This window comes from Schistocerca nitens, chromosome 2 (assembly GCF_023898315.1).
Source record: "Schistocerca nitens isolate TAMUIC-IGC-003100 chromosome 2, iqSchNite1.1, whole genome shotgun sequence".
Lineage (NCBI taxonomy): Eukaryota > Metazoa > Arthropoda > Insecta > Orthoptera > Acrididae > Schistocerca > Schistocerca nitens.
Genome location: NC_064615.1, coordinates 929,295,820 through 929,319,847, shown reverse-complemented (window position 1 = coordinate 929,319,847; position 24,028 = coordinate 929,295,820). Strand labels below are relative to the sequence as shown.

At 42.7% G+C, this 24,028-nt stretch overlaps 1 protein-coding gene across 1 annotated transcript in view; it reads left to right on the top strand.

Annotated features, from left to right (window-relative positions):
- The window catches only part of LOC126234715 (solute carrier family 22 member 7-like), a 214,088-nt gene that overhangs the window by 171,381 nt on the left and 18,679 nt on the right, over positions 1 to 24,028 (top strand). Inside the window, exon 9 of the mRNA XM_049943463.1 lies at positions 14,832 to 15,046. Coding sequence (XP_049799420.1) covers positions 14,832 to 15,046 — 215 coding nt within the window. The remainder of the gene's footprint in view (positions 1 to 14,831; positions 15,047 to 24,028) is intronic.

Below are 24,028 nucleotides of genomic sequence, written 5' to 3'. Positions count from 1 at the left end.
GTTCACTCCTACCACTAGCTGCCAAAAAGTGACACAAACTGCTCAAGGGAGTGTAATCATCATTTTCACAGTTACTTACACTCATGGCTTTGAAAGGCAAAGTCATATGATTGACAACACAAGTCTTCAGAGCTTGTACAAACTGAAAACAAGTTGGGTTTGTATTAGCAATACCATGTTGCCTTATACTACAAAAGAAATTTTCTAAATCATCTTGATTGAACGCCTTTAAATTTAAGTACTTAAAGCCAACCACTTTCAAGGTCTTCCACAAGAAAATAATAGACTGTATTGTAATCTGCCAACCTTTTATGAAGCTAAACATATTAGTCTTGTTCCTTCCCATTTTTAAATCTATTATTTGCCAGCTGCCTATTTCCCTCAATATGCTATACCACATTTCTGAATGTGGTGAATTTTCTGATAAAGCACACCTAAATTGTTTTCCATCCCTGGGATATTGCTCATTACTGTTGAGTGAATCAAAGAGATTATCTACCTTTTCCACAAACTCAGCTGTGTGTATAGCTTCAGATGGTAATGTGTGAGTAGAAACATATGTTTCAGTTGCAGCTGCAACAGTATGGCTCATTTGTGCAGCAGAAACTTTTACCTTAATTTTGACATGGGAATCAAAAACGTTAAAGTGTTGTGCTTTTAATTTGGGTAGAGTTTTCAATCGTTTTTTTTATCCAAAAAGAACACTGTACTGATGTACTCAAACTTTGCTGCTTTGTGAGCTTCAAATAGAAATTTATTATCTATCAAAGCATTTATAGTGTTTTGAGCAGATGTGGTACATCATAAATGGTAACAATTGGTTGATTATTGACGACAAAATGAAATATACTGGGCTTCAACAACTTTGCTTCACACAGTTGCTTAAGGGCCTTTTGGTTTGTTGCATTCTGGTCACATACAGTACAAACCACTTTGAACCCAATATTCTGTAGTTCACTTATGATGTGAACAATGAGTGATTTCAAATGGGTGTAGTGGAAAGTGGTTGCGGTAAAGTAATAGGCTAGAACTTGTTTCCAAGTTCTGTGAATGCCTTTCAGCATAAAAACCAATGCCTGACTAGCAGCTACAGGTGAACGTCCTGAATGACCCAAGTCCTGATACCCATAGATTAGCTGTTTGTGTGCATCATAGTACATACCATCATCCAGAGACATTTCATCACAAAGTAGAGCACAATACTTGTCATTTTCATGCATATTACTTACTTCCCATGCTAAAAAGTTTAATAAAGCTGGATTAAGTCCTGTATCGAATGGTATGTGGGAAAGCACTCCCTTGAGCAGCCTGACAGATGGAAGGGAGAAGTATGTGGCCAAATATCTGTACAACCGGGGACTACACTTATAAATAGATAAAGCAAAGGCCTTATCTTGTATACACCACTGTACTGCTGTGGACTGCATATTGGCATTTCTTAACTGACTATTAATAAAAGTTTTAGTCACATCATTCAACTCTTCTTCAATCAACTGAAATTTCCTGTCATCATACAACTCTTTTAGAATTTTCAATTTATTCCTCTCATTCTGTAGCTGTTTTCACAATTTACACACTCTGGAAACTGTAATTCTATGCAGTTTGTACATTTTGTGTTTTCTTGGAGTTAAATCACGTTTAGAAGCGCCAGATCTCATTACACCTGGACTACTTTCAACATCATAAACAGTTGAAGATAAAAAGCTGTACTCACCATCACCTGTGCTCTGTAAAGGCGGACTGCTTCGTTGTATTACTGTAGATTTTGCATTGTGATCTGTCTCGTGCACACTTATATTTGCACCCGATGTGGTGAAACCGCCACCACCACCACCACCACCACCATTGTAACACAGATGGGTGGGGGGAGGGTGATACAACACCAGTTCCATGTGCTTTGGTATAACACCAGGATTTAGCCTGTGTCTAGTAAAGTTCACAAAATCTGCTTCATAAAAATGATCCTCACACACATAATAATAACTACAGTTGACACCATCTATATTACAGATCAATTTCCACTTCTTTAAAGTCTTACTTTTTGATGCTGCTGGAAATTTACAGAAATGTTTATTCTTGTGTTTGGAATTTGTTTTTACATAATACCTACTCCTGCATCTGGGAAACTTGCACGAGTATTTCAATTTCAATCTCAAACTGGATTCTTCTCTTCTTGTATGCTCCATCCTCATGTATCTGAAATGTTATTCAAACCAAAAATTAGGAGCGAGAAAAAAGTTCAGGTATGGTTTACATTGATTAATGTTAAAGAAAACTCAATGTAATATTAATTTCCCTATAAAAAATCATATTAGCTTATGTCTAAATGCAGCTATCCTGTATCGAAGTATTGATAACTGTTATGATGGCTTGTAATCTGATGTGGTATTGCTACAAAATAGTGAAAAAACGAAACAAATTCTCATTTCTACTACGGACATGCACATCACTCTATATATAACTGCGTGAGCGTAGTTGCACTATATTCTATATTCAACACTACTTCGTTAAACAGTGCTATCAGGCAGTAGAAACACTGCTTATTGTACCATTCCAGTATATTTCAGCATCTAGATACCATGGTAGATACCAAATTCAGCTGTACATTTATCAGTAACAGTTACAGCTGTAAATCTGTATTACATTGTGTTGAGCATTAAAGTGCGAGAAGATTTCTACTGCATTGAATATTGCCACAATAATACGTGTAAATGTCCAACTGCTTGAAGGACCTGCTTTGTGTGACTTCCAAACAGATGTCTTATTATGTGAGACACAACCTTTGTCGATACAACAGCAACAAACACTTTTTACCTGGTTAGAGTGTTATGTACTGTACAGAATATTTACTGTCGAAAACGGGAAATAAAACACACTCGAGGCATTACGAATCAATTGTAACACGTCCAATATTAAGGTGCAGTAAACGGCACAATAAATGGTACTTATAATGTCACTAAGAGTACTTCGTGGCAAAAAGGAAGATGAATCAAAGTCAGAATTATATTCCATTACAGGATTCAAAAAATGGTTCAAATGGCTCTGAGCACTATGGGACTCAACTGCTGAGGTCATTAGTCCCCTAGAACTTAGAACTAGTTAAACCTAACTAACCTAAGGACATCACACACATCCATGCCCGAAGCAGGATTCGAACCTGCGACCGTAGCGGTCTCGCGGTTCCAGACTGCAGCGCCAGAACCGCGCGGCCACTTCGGCCGGCATTACAGGATTCGGAAAGTTGAATACCAACTATGGCAAAATCAGCTAGCATGGGATTCTCTATGAAATACAAGGTAATATGAACAGAAATAAGAAATATACTTACCCTTTAAGTGTACTGAGCAATGGAAATTGTATTTCTTTGCAGGAACAAATATACAAGAGTCCACAGAACTTAATGTGATGATACAACCTCGTGTTCTATATGAAACAAAAGTAAAAAAGTAAATACTGAATCATCACACCATCAAATATTACGAATGCATCCAAAAATTAAGCAGAATAATAGCAACATACTTACACTGCAATTTAAACAAAAAATCACGATCACGTTGCTACGATACCAAAACAATTATGGAAGACTACGTCATCCAATAGGAACACGAGACTATAAATTGCTAAACTTGCAGCGCTGCAAGTGGCCTGGGACCAAACCAACGTCGTGTTACCGGAAATCCCTATATGAGTTTCACCCCCCTGGAGCACACTGACTGACCAACCGACGCCGGCCGTTCAAAACAAAAGAGAAGACAAACGACTACGCGAATTTACACTATTCAGGTACCAAAACGTGATGCTACAACTCTCAAATACTATAATACGCCCGAAATTTATGAATTAAACAATGCAAGTACCAAAAACACGCAAAGAAATTAAGAATTGAACTATGTAACAAATGAGTGAGCTAGGAGTATACGACTTGCTGCTGCACCTGCTTATCCAACGGCGGCAGGGAGCACACTGCGCCCCACTGTGGTTACGTGATAACGTCGCGTCTGAGAATGGTGGCACTGCAGTCACTTCCTACTCATCGTCTCGTTCTCCCTTACTAAAGGGTGCAGGAGGGTGAAGCCGTGACGTAGCGTGCACACTGTGTGCATGTGGCTGCTGTTGTAGTGTAGCCCAGACAGAGCGAAATATGACCGACTTTCGGAATCCTATGTTCTCTAACAAAGCTATGTCTAGGGTGCAGAGAGTGTAAGGCGAAAATTAAATGATGCAATGAACACAGCTGCAAATTTACTCCATAAGAGGAAGAGTGATATTTAGAAAAAGCTTGATGCTGTAGTCCACAATTCAGATAGAAACAAATACTAAGTTCGTCCACTGCAAACAAAATTGTTTATTCTTGTTTAATAAATTTACAGTTGCATATGTAGCGGCGATAGCGTGAGTTATCGTTTCCTTCCAGACTCATGAACTTGCTCTACTGTCTATGTTGCCATGGCCCATTTGTACCCGACAACAGACGCAAGCGACGAATTTTCAGTTAAATGGGCGGCAATGCATACTGGCGAGTCGAGTCTTCAATCGTACAGAGACGGCAAGTTTGCGGGCCAACGAGACATACGGGCCCTGCAACGAACTTGTCATATCACACTAGTCAGCTTGCCCGCCACACTTCGCGAGCGCTCACCTTCATGCAGGGCCCACGGGAAATCAATATTGGACAGAAAAGGTACCCCTAAAGGTCAAAATTGTCGTGTGCTACCGAGGACTTGCATGCACTTAAACGTGCAGTCTAGAACTATTAAACTCGTCTAAAGTAGTTACTCGTTCTCCGTCTGACGGCTGCTGGCACTCGTAAAGCCGGCCGCGCTGGCCGAGTGGTTCTAGAAGCTTCAGTCCAGAACCGCGCGACTTCTACGGTCGCAGGTTCGAATCCTGCCTCGGGCATGGATGTGTGTGATGTCCCTAGGTTAGGTTTAAATAGTTCTAAGTTGCAGGGGACTGAAGACTTCAGATGTTAAGTCCCATAGTGCTCAGAGCCATTTCAACCACTTTTGGCACTCGTAAGACCTGCAGTGTCATGTGCTGTGACGTAAGCGCCGCAACCTGTCTTCCTCGTGAGCTCCAGCGAGTTTAGAGATGACGGCATAAGACCTGCTGGCGAGTTTAAGGCGAGCAGATAGACGTCTTTGCTGATATCTACACCACTACTGTGAAATACTGGTAAAGACATGTTTCCCCTGATGCTGTAACTTTATGCAAGACTTTTCTTTTTCCCTATTGGCCAATTTCAACCTCACTCCCATTATCATGCATTTGTGTGTAAGTATCGCACTAAGTTAGAGCGTCAGTTCGAACATGTCTTTACTAAACCATCTGCTGATGATCCAGTTATGAAGAAAACAAAATGAAAGTTGCGTGGCAAGACGTTCAGGGCTTTCATACCTTATCAGCAGACAAAAATTAAAATGGTTCGACAATGCTGGCTTGAACATGCCTCGATATCCTTTCCAGTATATTAATTTTGAATTTGATGTATAGTCTACAATCAGTTGACATGTGACCACTTACATGCAAATACTTGATAACGACCATGATACTGAAATTGGCCAGTTGCAAATGAAAGTGTTATGTGATGTTACAGCCTCGATGGAAACGTGTTTTTAGGTAATCAGTGAAACAATATATTTGGAAAAGATTTGTTTCATATTTTACGCTGTAATAAAGTTTGACTGGTCACATTATGAATAGAAACTCCACAGTTGATAATTGTAGCTGGGTAGATCTACCGGAAAAACTCATTAAGAAACTAGTATGGCATGGTGCTAATCATGCTCCTAATAGGAAACGACAGATTCAACGCGAAAGACTCAAAAATTAAATCATCAGTCGCCATCTAACTTAGAAGGAATAACACTTCCTGTCATTCAACTTCCCATCTTGGGCTTTTCTTTCTTTCTTGCTCAGTAAGAATCTTTTGATAAATAGCATTGTCAGAGTATTTTGTTTTGTTCTGAGATGCTATGCAAATAGCAAAGCAGATAGGACAGTTCGAGAAAGGGCAGTGTGACAAACCGGTATATACTCGTATATCTTCTTCCCAGACTTTTATTATCTATCGTAATCCAGCAAACTACTTGATTCGTCCATCTGCCAGCCGTTTGACTGATTCTATGCCCAGAGAACTTCAGTTTCCATTACAATAAGACAGTGATAAAAAGTGGAAAGTCTTATAGTACGAACGCCTTGACCGAACGCTGCCAAACTGGTATTCCAGATTTTCCATGCCTATGGGATATGTAGATTGATCTTTCAGCCGCACGTGAGCATGTTTTCAGTACAGAAAAAACCATTCCTACAACGAAGAAGTTTTTGAGTGCATGGTGGTTGTTGAGAGTATTGGAAATTTTCAAGTGTGTATTGCAACAAAACGTTCCCAGAGAAAAGGTGGAATCATTGGCATGAGTGAAGTAATTGCCTTGAGTGACATGGAAGGATCAGACCGACAGATTGCGCAGACAGATGAATGTAATGTAATGACTGCAGAACGTTTGATCAAGAGATGAATTCTGAACAACAGTGTGGTAACAAGAGCAGTCTCAATTTTTCTAGAAGGGTGATTGGCTCCGAAAAATAGACGCATGATAATAGCTAAAATCCAAACACATGTTACGGGAACTGTGTCAGCACCAAGTGTCGGGAACATATTACTGAAAGCTTGCTTAAGTTTTCAATTTACTATGCGCCGTTTAACGCTGAAAACATTAGCACTGACTACAGGGACTGGAATGCGATAGGGCCAGTGCCGTGGTGTTAAACGACCAGTTTCGCTTGTGTTCGTGGCGGTCAGATCTACGATGACGTGTCCGTGAACGATTTGGTCGAAACTCGAAGGAAGCAGTAATTACCGAGACCTTCTCTCTAGAACTCCTAGCATTTTGTTTTAGGGCTGAAATGGTGTTTGTTGGGAGAGTTTCTATGTGCTCGCCATTATGTGGCAAGAATGGTGAAGCTGTATTTATGTCCATTATGAACAGGATACAAATGGATATCCCAGCAGGAAAATCCAATAACGCACACTGCATTTCACACTACAGACGCCTTGAAGAATGTGCGTATCATTGACTTTTCGGTTCCCCAATTTGTCACCCATAGAGCACATCACGGACACGATCGGGAAACGTCTACTTTCAAACCAACTTCGAGGCAGCAACCGTCATGAACTGATACAGCACGTATTTCAGGCATAGCAAGGTATTGGCCACGATGGCATTCAGATGTCAAAGGACTACGAGAGTGTATTTGCGCCTGTGGGGTTAACAACTCATACTAATATTGATGATGTATATCAGCTCCATATGGAATAAAAGTTTAATCGTTTAATAGCAGTTTTGTTTAGGTCATCGCTACCAAGTTTCATAAATATCGGTGTAGTGATGTGTGGTGTAACACTTCCGATTTCTGCCAATGTACATTTTGTCATATTTTCCACTCTACTTTGGTCCCTTATCTGTTTGTTTGTTTTCCAGTATCTCCTAATTGTTGCATATCTTCCTTGCGCTATCTACACTTATCAATGAGCATCGTTCAATTTTTCTGTAGTTTCAGCATTAAAATTCAGTGATTGTGAACTTTCCTTTTATAACACAGTGGAAACTTAGCTTTGGAAACGACATGTAGCACTTCAAGTGGACGAGGTTGATCTGTGGTCACTGACAACAGTAATTCCTACCGAGTTTGAAAATAATTCTGATTGACAAGATTGGTAGCTCGCCTCTGGTACCTCTGGGTTAGAGTCTTTTTCACTAGCTTTGTTCTTGCGCCGTGTTACACGCCTGCAAACTGACACATTTGGCAGTCCACTTTGATACATAATAAATCGGACAATTTAATTCACGCTTTTTTCAAAACTGGAAAAACTCGTCACAGGGTGTTATCCAGCATCCATATTTGTAGAAAATACGACAGTGAAACTGGAAGCTTCGTTAAGACTGCTTACTCTGTAATTAGGAGAAGTGATCTTAAGACGGACAACATTGCCCTAAATGGGCAAAACAGTCATTTACAAACGGAAAGTAAGTCTGTTTTGTGGCCGAGCGGTTCTAGGCGCTTCAGTCTGGAACCGCGCGAACCCTACGGTCACAGGTTCGAATCCTGCCTCGGGCATGGATGTGTGTGATGTCCTTAGGTTAGTTAGGTTTAAGTAGTTCTAAGTTCTAGGGGACTGATGACCTCAGATGTTAAGTCCCATAGTGCTCAGAGCTATTTGAACCATTTTTTGAAGTCTGTTTTCATTCACTACATATTGAGGAGCACGTCCAAATAGAGTAGTCGCTCAGGTCTTAAAGTCAATCCACCTTACCATGTTCATTCCATACAAAGAATCTGCACAAAAACACCACTTCTGAGTAATGACCTACATTACCAGCGGATGGTCAAATGACCCCTGTTATTCGTTACAAATCATCTACATCTACAGTGCTCCAAAGCTGACAGTGTGCTCTTCTAATGGGTACACGCATACATTGGCTGGTGAGCTAAAAATTAGGTTTTACATTAAAAATCGTGTTTCTTAATGTAACGATGTACTCAGGGTAAGGTACTTCTAAGACTCGATATTCATAGAATTGTTCTCTTATTCTTATGGACTTTGTTTTGTTATCATGTTTTAGTCGTCGGCCTTCTAACTTGTTTGATGCAGCTCCCCACGAATTCTTCTCGTGTGCCAACCTCTTCACCAAAGTAGCACTTGCAACCTACGTCCTCAGTTATTTGCTAGATATATTCAAGTCTCTGTCTTCCTACACGGTTTTTACTCTCTACAGGTCCCTCTAGTTCCATGGAAGTCATTCCCTGATGTCTTGATGTCTTAACAGATGTCCTGTCGTCTTGTCCCTTCTTCTTGCTACTGTTTTCCACATTTTTCTTCCCTCTCAGATTCTACGCAGATCATCTGCTTTCTTTGTCTTATCAGTACACCTAATTTTCAAGATTCGTCTGTAGCACCCCATCTCAAATGCTTCGATTCTCTTCTGTTCCGTTTTTCCTACTGTCCATATTTCACTATAATACAATACTGTGCTCCAAACGTACATTCTCAGAAATTTCTTCCTGAAATTAAGGCCTTTGTTTCATACCAACAGGAGACTTTTCTTGCCCAGAAAAACTCTTTTCTCCAATGTTAGATTGTTTTTGACGTCCTCCTAGCTTCGTCCGTCGTGGGTTATTTTGCTGCCTAACTTCATCTACTTCGTGGCCAACAATCCTGATGTTAAGTATCTCGCTGTTCTCATTTCTGCTTCTTCTCATTACTCTCGTCTCTTTAGATTGTCTCTCAATCCATGTTCTGTACCCATTAGATTATTCATTCCATTAAGTAGTTCCTGCAGCTCTTCTTCACTTTCACTGATGATAGCAATGTCATCAGCGAACCATATCGTTGATATCCGTTCACCTTGAGTTTTACTTTCACTCCTAAAGTCTTCTTTTATTTCCATCAGTTTCTTAGACGTGTAGATTGAACAGTAGGGGTAACAGACTACATCCTTGTCTTACACTCTTTTTAATATGGGCACTTCATTTTTGGTCTTCCACTCTTATTATTACCTCTTGACTGTTGTACATGCTGTATATTACCCGTCTCTCCCTATAGCTTAGCCCTACTTTCCTCAAAATTTCGAACACCTTACAGCATTTGACAATATCGAATGCTTTTTCCAAGTGACAAATCCTATGAACGTCTCTTGATTTGTCTTCAGTCTTACTACCATTATCAATCGCAGCGTCAGAATTGCCTCTCTAGTGCTTTTACATTTCCGAAAGCCAAACTCATCGTCCTCAAACACATCCTCAGTATTGTTTTGCATTGTTATGTGTATTATTTTTCTCAGCAACTTGGATGCATGAGCTGTTAAGCTGATTGTGCGATGATTCTCGCAATTGTCAGCCCTTGGAGCTTCCGTAATAGTAGGACGATATTTTTGCCGAAGTCAGATGGTATAGCGTCAGACTCATACATTCTACATACGAACGTGATACTCGTTTTATTGCCACTTCCCCCTGTGATTTTCGAAATTCTGATGGATTCTTATTTATCCTTTCTGTCTTAACTGATCATAAGTCCTTCAACGCTCTTTTGAATTATGGTTCTAACTCTGGGGCCACTTTCTCTTCTAAATCTACTCCTGTTTCTTTTCTAGCACATCAGACAGATCTTCCCCTCATAGACGCCTTTAGTGTATTTTTTCCATTTTCTCGCCCTCTGCTCTGCATTTAACGGTGGGATTAGCGTCTTAATTTTACAATCATTGCTTTTAATTTCACCGAAGGTTCTTTTAATTTTTCTATATGCTGAGTCAGTCCTTTCGACATTCATTTCTTTTTCGATTTTTTCACGTCTTTTTGCATGCGGCCATTTTATATTTAGCATCCCTGCCCCTCATGTTTATTTCCTTCGTCAGCGATTTGTATTTTTGTATTCCTGAATTTCCGGGAACATTTTTGTACTTCCTTCTTTCACCGATCAACTGAAGAATTTCTTATGTTACCTATAGTTTCTTCGGATTTACCATCTTTGTGCCATTGTTTTTCTTTTCAACTTCAGTGATTGCCCTTTTTAGAGGTGTCCATTCTTCTTCAATTGTACTGCCTACTGAGCTATTACTTATTGCAGTATCTTCAAGTGGATCTCTTCATTCCTTAGTGCTTAAGTATCCCACTCCTGTGCGTACTGATTCTCCTGACTAATCTGTTAAACTTCAGCCTTCTCTTCATCACTTCTACGTTGTGTTCTGAGTCTATATCTGCGTACGTCTTACAATCAGTATTTAATTTCGGAATACCTGTCTGACCATGATGTAATATAACTGAAATCTTCCCTATCTCCCGGTCTTTTCCTATTAGATCTTCTCCTCTTGTGATTCTTGAACAGATTATTCGCCATTACTAGCTGAAATTTATTACAGAACTCATTTAGTCTTCCTCCTCTTTAGTTCCTAGTACCAAGCCCCTACTCTACCACAACCCTTTCCTCTACTCCTTCCCTACAACTGCATTCCAGTCCCCCATGACTATTAGATTTTCATCTCCCTTTACGTACCAAATTACTCGTTTAGTATTCTCATCTTTGGCTTGCAACGACGGCACTTATATCTGTACTGTCGTTTTATGGTAACTAACTATCCTTGACGGTGTTGGTTTGCTGTTGATTCTGATGCGAACAACGCTATCACTGAACTGTTCACAGTCATAGAATCTCTGTCCTACTTTCCTCTTCATAATGGATTCTACTCCCGTTATACCACTCTTCTTTCCATTTCACTTCACTGAACCCCCAATGCCTAGACTTATCCTTTCGTTGGTTTGTGCATCTTTTTCTCATGGTTACCTCCCCTTTGATACTCCCCTCCCGGAGATCCGAGTGTGGGACTATTCCGGAATCTTTTGCCGATTGAGAGACCATCGTGGCATTTTTTTCTATTACAGGCCACATTACCTGTTTTTAATGCAATAGTTTCCATTGCTTTCTGCATCCTCATGCCGTTGATCAGTGCTGATTATTCCGCCTTTAGCGTCAGTTTCACACCCGTTGGGCAAGAGAGTGGCCTGAAACTCTGTTCGCTCCTCTGCCCTGTTTGACAAGGACGTTGGCAGAATGAGGGTAACTTCTATGCCGGAAGTCTGCGGCTGCCAAGGACGTTCTCATTACTAATCAAAGACGCTACCCTCCTTTTTTTCATTTTGTTCAGTAATGTTCGTTGCGTTTGGTTTGGGAGACGTCACAGGACATCCGTTCAAGTTGATCGTTGATTTCTTCACTCAGTTTTTCTATTACAGAAGGCCAGCGCCTCTCTGACCGAACACGCTTAGGTAACGTGCCGGCTCCCTACACCACAGCCTAGTAGCCGTCTACCAATAAGTCAATTTAAGCCATCTGAGAGGATATGACTGTGTAAACTTTCTCGGCGTATTATCTGATAATATTGTCGTCAGATCTGCAGAAGGATCCTACAGTCATCTAGACATAATATTTACGCGGTTTTTCTGACTGCCACCTTCACGTCAGCAGGTGGTTTACTAATCTCGCCGTAACTAATACCATGAACGGCAGTCCTTTCGCAAGCCACGAAGAACCAACAGTGTGTGTGCCAGAAATCGTCGCTGTCGCCCTTGAGCGCTAGTAGAGGCACAGGGCTACAGTGGTAAAATCAGGCAAAAACGATGAATCTCTGTCGGGTATCACGGTCAGTCCATCTACCCCTTCATTTGAATATAACATAAAACAGGGTTGTTAATCTTACTTAGTCGTCACTTGACACAACACATTGGAGTAATATATGTGGCGTAGCGAAAACACTGACAGCAACAATAGCATCAGTCACAGATCAAACTTTGTACATGTAAGAATAAAACAAACCAAGGCCAGTGTACGTTAAGCCCACTCATAACGATTTGCACTTGGAGGCGCCTAGATGCCACGCCCCTTCACAAACAGTGAGCGTACATAAAACTTTACTACATTGTCCCATGTTGTGTCCAACACTGGCAGCCTACAGGATGAATTGATGCACTTGGAAGAGGTATTCAGTAAAAAGTGAATGTGCAAAACATCAAATTGAGAGAGTTCTGCAAGAGAAAACATTAGTCCGACGAAAGAAAGAGGAAGAAGAAAGAGGTGTTAAATCTACAGTCTTTCTACGGTACACTGGAAATGTTTCCTCAGAAACTGTCAGAATAATGAAGAAACATGAAGTGGATGTGATCCTCCTCCCACCGGCCATGACGGCAGTTCATTAGGGAGTTCCGAAAGTCGAACTGCTTTTACGAAAGGTGGGCGTGTATGAAATTAGCTGTCAGAGTAGTAAAAGACACCTAGGACAGGCAATCAAGAGCGGCGCATCGAACACTAGCGACATACCCGCTTTCTACAGACCAACAAATCTGCGGTGGCTGATCTTCCACTCGCCATTCCAAGGATTACGGGAAAGTCAAGATAATGGACACAGCCTCATCCTACTGGGATTCAGTGGTTAAGGAAGCTAAGAAAATACAGGTGGCAGACCGCCTGCTCAGCCGAGAACAGGGTTTCCGCTTCGAGAAATGATGGAGGCCATTCATTTTAGGGCTGTGTTCGCAGAGGAATTATTGTCTGAGTTTCGCAGCCTGGGATTCCAACATGCCCTTAATTTTAATAATCAACCTCATTATTCGTAAAGAACTGTAGATTTTGTGAATCTCCATTTACTTCGATTCAGTTTTAGATGCATAAAGCATACCTGTGACTGACGCTCTTGCCACAGACAGATAATCATTGATGCAAGAGTGTTTACTCCGCAGTATTGTGTCGAATGGTTTAGATTCTGCCAGCGACTCACCTTGAAGATGGATGCAAGGTTATCACCTGAAATATCGCAAGAAGGAATTATACTACCCAGATGCATGCCCGAAAGCTGTGGCCGAGCGGTTCTAGGCGCTTCAGTCCGGAACCGCGCTGTTGCCACGGTCGCAGGTTCGAATCCTGCCTCGGGCATGGATGTGTGCGATGTCCTTAGGTTAAGTTAGGTTCAAGTCGTTCTATGTCAAGGGGGCTGATTTCCTCAGATGTTAAAACCCATTGTGCTTAGAGCTATTTGAACCATGCTCGAAAGGTAATGGAATAAACAAACTTCCAGTTTATATCGTTATCTCACATTACTGTATCTGGACAAAAGGGATTTGCCTAAAACCATTAACAATTAAAAAAGTACAAACGATCTTAGTGAAGCTGCCATCGACACAAGAGGTGTTGTGACCAGCAATACAAACAGACGACAGTGGTTGCAATTTAGCAATGTTTATTGTTGACTCCCTGGGTACCCTCCAGTGTGTAAGTAGGCTGTTTAGGTTTTCATATTGGTAACGCCATGTAGCGCTCTGTATGAAAATCACTGGCTGTGCTGTGTGCAGTCTGTGGCTGGTTGTCATTGTCGGAATATTCGCCATTGTAGTGTTGGGCAGTTGGCTGTTAACAGCGCGTAGCGTTGCGCAGTTGGAGGTGAGCCGCCAGCAGTGGTGGATGTGGGGAGTGAGATGGCGGAGTTTTGGGAGCGGATGATCTGGATGTGTGAGAGTAAATTTGTAAGACTAGATGAGATATATATATATATATATATATATATATATATATATATATATATATATATATATATATATATAATAACCTCTGAACACTATTAAGGTAAATACATTGTTTGTTCTCTATCAAAATCTTTCATTTGCTAACTATGCCTATCAGTAGTTAGTGCCTTCAGTAGTTTGAATCTTTTATTTAGCTGGCAGTATTGGCACTCGCTGTATTGCAGTAGTACGAGTAACGAAGATTTTTGTGAGGTAAGTGATTCATGAAAGGTAAAGGTTATTGTTAGTCAGGGCCATTCTTTTGCAGGGATTATTGAAGGTCAGATTGCGTTGTGCTAAGAAAAAAAATATTGTGTGTCAGTTTAGTGTTGATCAGAATAGGTAAAGAGCGAAATGTCTGAGTACGTTCAGTTTTGCTCAGCTGTTTGAAAATCAAATAAAGTAAGAGGTTTATCAGCACAGTCATTCATAAATTTTTCTAAGGGGACGTCTCAAGTGTCTATGCTCAGATCAGATAACTGAAGCTTGGGTAGATTTTGCATTTCAGCGCCGGCCGCTGCGGCCGAGCGGTTCTAGGCGCTTCAGTCCGGAACCGCGCTGCTGCTACGGTCGCAGGTTCGAATCCTGCCTCGGGCATGGATGTATGAGATGTCGTTAGGTTAAGTAGTTCTAAGACTAGGCGACTGATGACCTCAGATGTTAAGTCCCTTAGTGTTTAGAGCCGTTTGAACGATTTTTTTTTTTTTTTTTTTTTTGCATTTCAGCACGACGATGATGGTGCTGTACGACTCGACCCTGCTGACGATGACGAACGCGGTGGACAACAGCCCCGTGCTGAACCTGGTGGTGCAAGCGGCCATCGAGGTGCCGGCATACATGGCGGGCCGCGTCGCCAGCGATCGCATGGGCAGGAAACCGGCGCTCTACTGCGCTCTGCTGGCACTCGCCATTCTCAACACCTGCAGCGCCGCCATCGCAGGTACGTCGCAAAGCGCTGCAGGCTCGTCTCCAGTCCACCTGTTCTTAATTTGGTTACGGTGCTCGGGAGAGAGGGCAGATTAACTCCCATAGGTTGGCGCCGAAGCTGGTCGACGCTACCTGACCTTACGATACAGCCGCGCGAACAGCGCATATGAACACGGGGCCGTCACTGAACGCTGCCTACTTGCGCTTAGGCAGCGAAGTCTGAAGAATGGGCTGGCGGTGCGGTTCCTTGAAACGCCACCCACACTGTATTGTGTCGCAGCTAGTCACCACGTTTCCTCCGCCACGTGGTACACAACGCGCCTCCTAATATTGTGTCGGTCCTCCTTTTGCCCGGCGTAGTGCAACAACTCGACATGGCATAGACTCAACAAGTCTCTGGAAGCCCGCTGCTGAAATATTGAGCATTGCTGCCTCTGTAGGCGTCTATAATTTCAAAAGTGTTGCCGGTGCAGGATTTTGTGCACGACCTGACCTCTTGTCCCACAAATGTTCGATAGGATTCATGTCAGGCGATCTTGGTTGTCAAATCATTCGCTCGAATTGTCCAGAATGTTCTTCAAACCGATCGCCGCAGACATGATATCGTTGTTTAGGAACGCATCTACATATACATCTACATTTATACTCCGCAAGCCACCCAACAGTGTGTGGCGGAGGGCACTTTACGTGCCACTGTCATTACCTCCCTTTCCTGTTCCAGTCGCGTATGGTTTGCGGGAAGAACGACTGCCGGAAAGCTTCAGTGCGCGCTCGAATCTCTCTAATTTTACACTCGTGATCTCCTCGGGAGGTATAAGTAGGGGGAAGCAATATATTCGATACCTCATCCAGAAACACACCCTCTCGTAACCTGGACAGCAAGCTACACCGCAATGCAGAGCGCCTCTCTTGCTGAGTCTGCCACTTGAGTTTGCTAAACATCTCCATAACGCTATAACGCTTACCAAATAACCCTGTGACGAAACGCGCCGCTCTTCTTTCGATCTTCTCTATCTCCTCTGTCAATCCGACCTGGTACGGATCCCACACTGATGAGCAATACTCAAGTATAGGTCGAACGAGTGTTCTGTAAGCCACCTCCTTTGTTGATGGACTACATTTTCTAAGCACTCTCCCAATGAATCTCAACCTGGCACCCGCTTTACCAACAATTAATTTTATATGATCATTCCACTTCAAATCGTCCCGTACGCATACTCCCAGATATTTTACAGAAGTAACTGCTACCAGTGTTTGTTCCGCTATCATATAATCATACAATAAAGGATCCTTCTTTCTGTGTATTCGCAATACATTACATTTGTCTGTGTTAAGGGTCAGTTGCCGCTCCCTGCACCAAGTGTTATCCGCTGCAGATCTTCCTGCATTTCGCTGCAATTTTCTAATGCTGCAACTTCCCTGTATACTACAGCATCATCCGCGAAAAGCTGCATGGAACTTCCGACACTATCTACTAGGTCATTTACATATATTGTGAAAAGCAATGGTCCCATAACACTCCCCTGTGGCACGCCAGAGGTTACTTTAACGTCTGTAAACGTCTCTCCATTGAGAACAACATGCTGCGTTCTGTTTGCTAAAACCTCTTCAATCCAGCCACACAGTTGGTCTGATATTCCGTAGGCTCTTACTTTGTTTATCAGGGGACATTGCAGAACTGTATCGAACGCCTTCCGGAAGTCAAGGAAAATGGCATCTACCTGGGAGCCTGTATATAATATTTTCTGGGTCTCATGAACAAATAAAGCGAGTTCGGTATTACACGATCGCTGTTTCCGGAATCCATGTTGATTCCTACAGAGTACATTCTGGGTTTCCAGAAATGACATGATACGCAAGATAAAAACATGTTCTAAAATTCTACAACAAATCGATGTCAGAGATATAGGCCTATAGTTTTGCGCACCTGCTCGACGACCCTTCTACAAAACTGAAACTACCTGTGCTCTTTTCCAATCATTTGGAACCTTCCGTTCCTCTAGAGACTTGCGTTACACGGCTGTTAGAAGGGGGGCAAGTTCTTTCGCGTACTCTGTGTAGAATAGAATTGGAATCCCATCAGGTCCAGTGAACTTTCCTCTGTTGAGTGATTTCAGTTGCTTTTCTATTCCTTGGATACTTATTTCGATGTCAGCCATTTTTTCGTTTGTGCGAGGATTTAGAGAAGGAACTGCAGTGCGGTCTTCCTCTGTGAAACAGCTTTGGTAAAAGGTTTTTATTATTTCAACTTTACGCGTGTCATCCTCTGTTTGAATGCCATTATCATCCCAGAGGGCTGCGTCTGTAGCCGTCCATAGTTTCGAAAGTGTTGTAACACCCCACCCGTCACTTAACTGGTTTTGGCGTGTGTTCACCCAAACTAATTGACTAACAGATCAACAGAGAGTGCAAAACTGACGCAATATCGGATAACGCAAAAAAGTAATATGGCCCTGTTACTCCTGACTGAACTGCGGTGGCAGTGTTGACATTAATTGGTTCAGAATTGATCCCTTTTAAATTAAAAAGGGGTGCACATTGATGTTATATTCAGCTATTGAACACCAGATGCAAATGTGAACATAAAATTAATTAAGAAAATGACTTGGGATTTCAACTACTTGATTGAAAACAGATGCGGTCGATTAGCACAGATTTATTTTAGCTCACGACCTTCAATCATCACATTACATGACTCTCCTAACAGGCAGTGGTAATAAATTGCGTTTCCGTGGAGTAAAGCGCGATAAATCAAAAGTAATTCCTATCGACTGACCCAGGCGTAATGTGAAGTGCGAGAAGAATTCTACAATACACGGCCCATGAAACACTCGTGGAAATTTTACAAACGTGATCCAACAAATTAATCAGTGGCCGGAGCGGGCGCAATATCACCGAATACAGCGTAGTGGAGCGGCGTCGTTGTGTGAACGTCGGCCGACCTCGTGGTGCTGCAAGGCTGCACTCGTCTATTCACTCCTAGCTATCTTGCTCAGTACATAGCTGAACCAAAACTTTCTATCTCCAAGCTCAATCGTTCCATTTGCTAAGTCCTAAACGGCAGAGATGCTCACTCTTTCTCAGGCAAGCTGAGTAAAGAACGCCATGTCCGCACTCTAGGCAAGCTGGGAACGCAAGACCTCTACCGAGACTTCTGCCGGTCTGCTCTTCGCCTCGCTTTCCCCTCCAGCAAAACCACTTACGCCAATTGCAGCGCAGGTCGCGTTAATTATACGTCGCTTCCCAGCGCCAACCAATGCTTGCTCTGGGAAGTGAAAAAATTCCCACAGAATTTCCCTTCCTCTCAACTTCTTCTATTTAGCTCCCCCCAGGCCACCCATCAAGGTTAGCATCTGCACAAACACCAAGTTTTCCAGAATTCTGACTCCCAGGAGAGTACTTCAAATTCCTTGGTCCTACGTTCCCATTGGAGGCCGGCGTATTTAATTCTGTCGCTCTTCACCTGATTTACTTCAGACTCTGCAGACTGTGAATTCAGCGTGAAGTTGCTATAGTCACGAACACGCATATTTTGACCTCTGTTGACCGCTCCACCGTAGCTTTGCGCGGCTTTCTCGCATGTTTCACAGGAAACGGGACGACAGACATTTTTCAACAGACGTACAAGTTCTCCGTTTGTTTCCCGGTACACCAGCATGGAGTCGGGGTCAACCACCCCCTCACTGTCACTCATCTTAAGGCAGCTGGAGGCCGCGCACCGTTACCGCTTTCTCAAGAGTTTGAGCCACCCTAAGCTGCCTATTGTCGCTTCCCTTCGCCGCTCCCCCTGCTGGCCATGGTGGTCAACTCGAATACTTCCCTGGGGTAAACTAGCCTCCAGTAAATCGATGCGTTTCCACAAAGTTTTCATGTCATGTGAAATAGTTTAAAACCATCACCCGACATTAATTATTCCAATATGTCCATACTATATCCTCTACAAGATGCATTGTGCCTTGTCAGTCATTTTTGTTCAGCCCTACTGCTTGCTCAACATGCGTTAGGTAATCTTTAATGACTTCATGTAAGGGGCATAGTTCTTGCCATCTTACAGTGTTGCTGGTGCAGGATTTTGTGCACGACCTGACCTCTTGTCCCACAAATCTTCGTTAGGATTCATGTCAGGCGATCTTGGTGGTCAAATCATTCGCTCGAATTGTCCAGTATGTTCTACAAACCAATCACCGATGACATGGCATGACATCGTTGTTTAGGAACGCGAAGACCATGAACGACTGCTAATGGTCTCTAAGTAGCTGAACATAACCATTCCCAGTCAATGATCGGTTCATATGTACCAGATGACCCAGTACATTCCACGTTAATACAGCACACACCATTATGGAGCCACCACAAGCTTACACAATGCCTTATTGACAACTTGCATCCATTGCATCGTGGGATCTGCGCCATATTCGAACCCTACCATCAACTTTTACTAACGATAATCGGGACAAATTTGACCAGATCACGGTTTTTCAGTCGTCTGTGCTCCAACTGATGTGGTCACAAGCAATGGAGAGGGGTAGTGGGCGATGTCGTTCTGTCAACAAAGGCACTCGCGTCGCTCGTCTCTTGCCATAGGCCATTAACGACAGATTTCACCGTACGTTCCTAACGGACACGTTCGGTGTACGTTCCACATTGATTTCTAGGATTATTTCACGCAGTGTTGCTTGTCTACTAGCACTGACAACTCTACATAGACCTTGCTGCTCTCGGTCGTTAAGTAAAGGCCGTCAGCAACTGCGCTGTCTGTGTTAACAGTTAGTGCCTGCAAAGGTATTCTTGGCATAGTCTCGACATTATGGGTCTCCCTAACGATTTCGGAAATGGAATGTCCCATGCATCTAGCCTCAACTACACTCCATGAAAATCTGTTATCTCTTGTCATGCAGCCATAATCACGTCGGAAACCCTTTTACATGAATCACCTGAGTACAAATGACAGCTGCATTAATGCACTGCCCTCTTATACCTTATGTGCGCGATAATACCACCATCTATACATGTACATATCCCTGTGCGATAACTTCTGTCACCTCATTGTATACTCGAGAACATGGTACACAATCTAGGTGCAGAGATCCAGACACACTGAGATTCAAAAAATACAGATTCTGCATCAGTAGTTCAATGCACATCAAAAGGCAGAGGGTGCATATGGTATCGCCTTATTTTCTCACCTTAATTATTCTGAAATTCGTGATGGTGCATTCAAGCAATAGCATTCATAACGCCTCCATTAAAGAGCAAGTATCCCTGATAGTACTGGCAAGCTTTTTAAGTACGAAATAGACGGGAGAGAGAAGTGATCAGTTTTTCTTATTTCTTTATTTTTCGTATAGCGTACTGTAAGAGCTTTTGAATCACAAGAACAGCTATATACATACAAAGATTACTAAACTAATACACTTCGGCACAGCTCTCCAGCTTCATAAAACACAAATGGCAACTGCTATGTGTCAATATCAAGGTAATTTGCATAGTTTATGTTCAAAAGGACCTTCGAACATGTTGACACAACATGAGAAACTGTCGTTCAGCACCACGGCCAAAAGATGGTGATGAAAATTGTGAAAAGTGCCTGTACACCTTTCAGACCCATGCAGATGTGATACGGAATAGCCCACACTGCCTGATGCTGGTCAAATCCAGGTGCGTCTCCTGCATGCTCGTCAGTTTCAGGCATTATGGAGGAAAGTTTTGCTGCCAACAGCAGCTCCCTCCACCATTCTCCATCTGGTGTATTTAAAAAAAATGGCTCTGAGCACTATAGTACTTAACTTCTAAGGTCATCAGTCCCCTAGAACTTAGAACTACTTAAACCTAACTAACCTAAGGACAACACACACATCCATGCCCGAGACAGGATTCGAACCTGCAACCGTAGCGGTCACGCGGTTCCCGACTGTAGTGCCTAGAACCGCTCGGCCACCCCGGCCGGCGGGTGTATTTCGGAATGTAGAATATAGATATACATAGAATAATGTAGTGAGGTAAATACAGAAAAGAATGGAAGCGTTGAGACATGAATTACTGAAGGATGTGAAAAATTGAATGCTCTGATTAAAAATGAGGATTTTCTTCGAAGAATCAGTGAGGAGAGGTACATGCGCAAAACACTAATAAGAAGTAAACGAAGAACGTTAGGACACGTGTTAAGACATTAGGGAATAACTTGCATGATACTGAGGAGCCTTAGGGGAAAATGGATATTGAAATGTATCCATCTAATAATTGAGGATGTTGGGTATAAGTACTGCTATGAGATGATGATGTAGGCGGAGGAGAGGAAGTAACGGCGGCGCACATCAAACCTGTCAAAGACTGATGCAAAAAGAAAGAGTACACTCTCTGAATTTTGAAGATATGCTTTTACCTGACGCTGCGCTTGTTTTCTCTAGCGTGTGCCACTAGAAAATGGTCAGCATTCCTCCGAGGTTCTCACTCTGGCTGTACAAACCGATTGAGAAGAGTACAGTGTGGTTTACCTCTCTCTTGGATGAATTACACTCCTTTGGAGTTTTTTGTGACGTTACTGACCAGTTAAGACACTTTCTCAGACACATGTAAAAACATATTTCATAAAATCCGTAAATGACTTAATGTCCATCCGCGGAATGGTTGAAAAAATATGTCTTTGTGCTCGAGTACCGAGTCCATATTGAAAATGACTGATTTCTTGAATGATAACTCATTAATTTAAAGAAACTGTGTCGACTTATTGCGTACTTATTTCGTAAATAAACAAACATCACTCTTGCTTACAAGCCGTCTTGCCTGATATGGTGCCAAGCTGAAAAGTAAATTGCCTAGCCGACAGCTACTACACTCACGCTACTGGTTTGTATGAGAGAACAGCAGCAATAATTGTCATTTTCATCTGGAGGCTTTAACTTAAAAACAGCACTAGCGATGTCTTCCTTTAAGAGTCAACAGTCGTTTTAAATATCACCCTCGTTAACAAAAAACCTTAACCCTCCCGGATAGCCATGCGTGTTAACGCGCCTCTTCTGCGATGTGAGAAAGCGCTCAGACCCCGGATAGAATCCACCTGGCGGATTAACTATAAAGCTCGGTGTGATAGCCAGATTGGATGTGGTTTTTAGGTAGTTTCTCACAAACCACTATGTAAATACTGGTCTAGTTCCCACGTCTCACCTCGGATACACGTTGAGTAAAGATATAGGAAACCATCTCGCACTTGAACGTGTGCTTTATTCTAGATGGAGATAGATGTGTAGACGATCTCCATCCTGGGGTGGCGGGGCGACGTCAAGAAGAGAATCCAGCCACCCACTGTGCTCAGTATTGCCTCAGCCTCTATAACAATGCACAAAGAAGAAAGGAGAAGATTGGCTATGACCAGATTAAAATATAATACATAGATATTTTAAATGTAGTCGCTTGCAGGATGCCAGTTGATTTGGTTCGGAATTCTGATAAATATTTATTTGATTGATCTGTTTTGCAACAAGAAGACAATATAGGCGACTGCAAAAAATTAATATATCTGTTTTCACCCAACTTTATGTTGTGATCAGATGAAACTGCTCTTGTCCAGCCATAACTGTGGGTTCTTTGATAATTTTGGGAGAAAGCTTATCAAACTAGAACACATGTAATATAATTTAACTTTATTACATAAAAGACTAAAAGATTTACTTAACTTTGCCACAGTGCTTTGCCACAGGACTGCTTGATAATATACCTCTGTCAGTGAACATTAAAGCATCACTTGATACACTGATTAACAAACTGTTCTCTTCAGGTAGAATGTTGTGCCTTTACTGAAGTATAAGTTCAGCAAAATGGTTCAAATGACTCTAAGCACTATGGGACTTAACATCTGAGGTCATCAGTCCCTGAGACTTAGAACTACATAAACCTAACTAACCTCACACACATCCATGCCTGAGGCAGGATTCGAACCTGCGACCGTAGCTGCAGCGCGGTTCCGGACTGAAGCGCCTAGAACCGCTCGACCACAGCGGCCGGCTCACGTTCAGCAGAAACTTTAACAACTATCTCTGTGTTGAAAATTTCTCGGGAATTCAGCCGGGTAACGTCGTGCAAAAGGCTCGATATTTCGGCAAGCCGACTTCTTGCCATCTTCAGGCGTTCTAGTTGTCTGTCTGATCCCTGATGGATGGCGACCTTATATAATCTCCACCCCTCTCCCGCAGCCGCCGTCTGGGCGCTTCCGAGCTGTCCGCGGTCGGTGGTGGGGGAAGCGCGGCGCCACGCGACAGATCATGGGCCGAAGTCCTTCCGTGGCTACGGCCGCTTGCGGAACTCTGCCGTCGTGGTGACAATGCTTCTTCTCCTTCTTCAGGTGTCCTGACATGAGCGGATTTCCCTGTAGACTGTCGCTGTGTTTTAATCATACTCAAAGCTGGATCCCAGGCTTTGCTTAGCTGGAAACCGCTGTCTTTATTTATTAGTTCGTCACGCAGCGGGATCTCCACTGCCTCTTTGAGGAGACAATCCCAGAAGGTGTTCGACTGCTGCAACACTTTTGTGCCATCGTAGTTCATGTCATGTCCAAGTGAGATGCAGTGCTCTGCCACGGCGAACTTTGTCGGCTGTGCGTTGTCTGTGTGGCATTTATGTTCACTACATCTCTCCTGTACCGTCCGGATGGTCTGGCCTATATATATTTTATATTTTCTCGCACTGGCGAGGGCTGATGTGAACTCCCAGTTTCCGGAGTCCTAAGTCGTCCTTGACTGATCCTAATAATGTTTTCGTTTTGGATGGAAGGCGAAACACGCACTTGACATTATATTTTCTGAGTATTCTTCCGATCTTTGCCGATGTGTTCCCGACGTATGGTATGATCACTGTCGCAACCGATTTGTCTTCGTCCTCGGAAGGCTGCTGTCTCGGCTTCTTCGGTCTTAAGGCGCGTTTTATCTACCGGTTGCTGTAACCGTTCGTGCGGATCACGGCCTGCAAGTGCTGCAATTCAGCTGCTCGACTGCCACAGTCA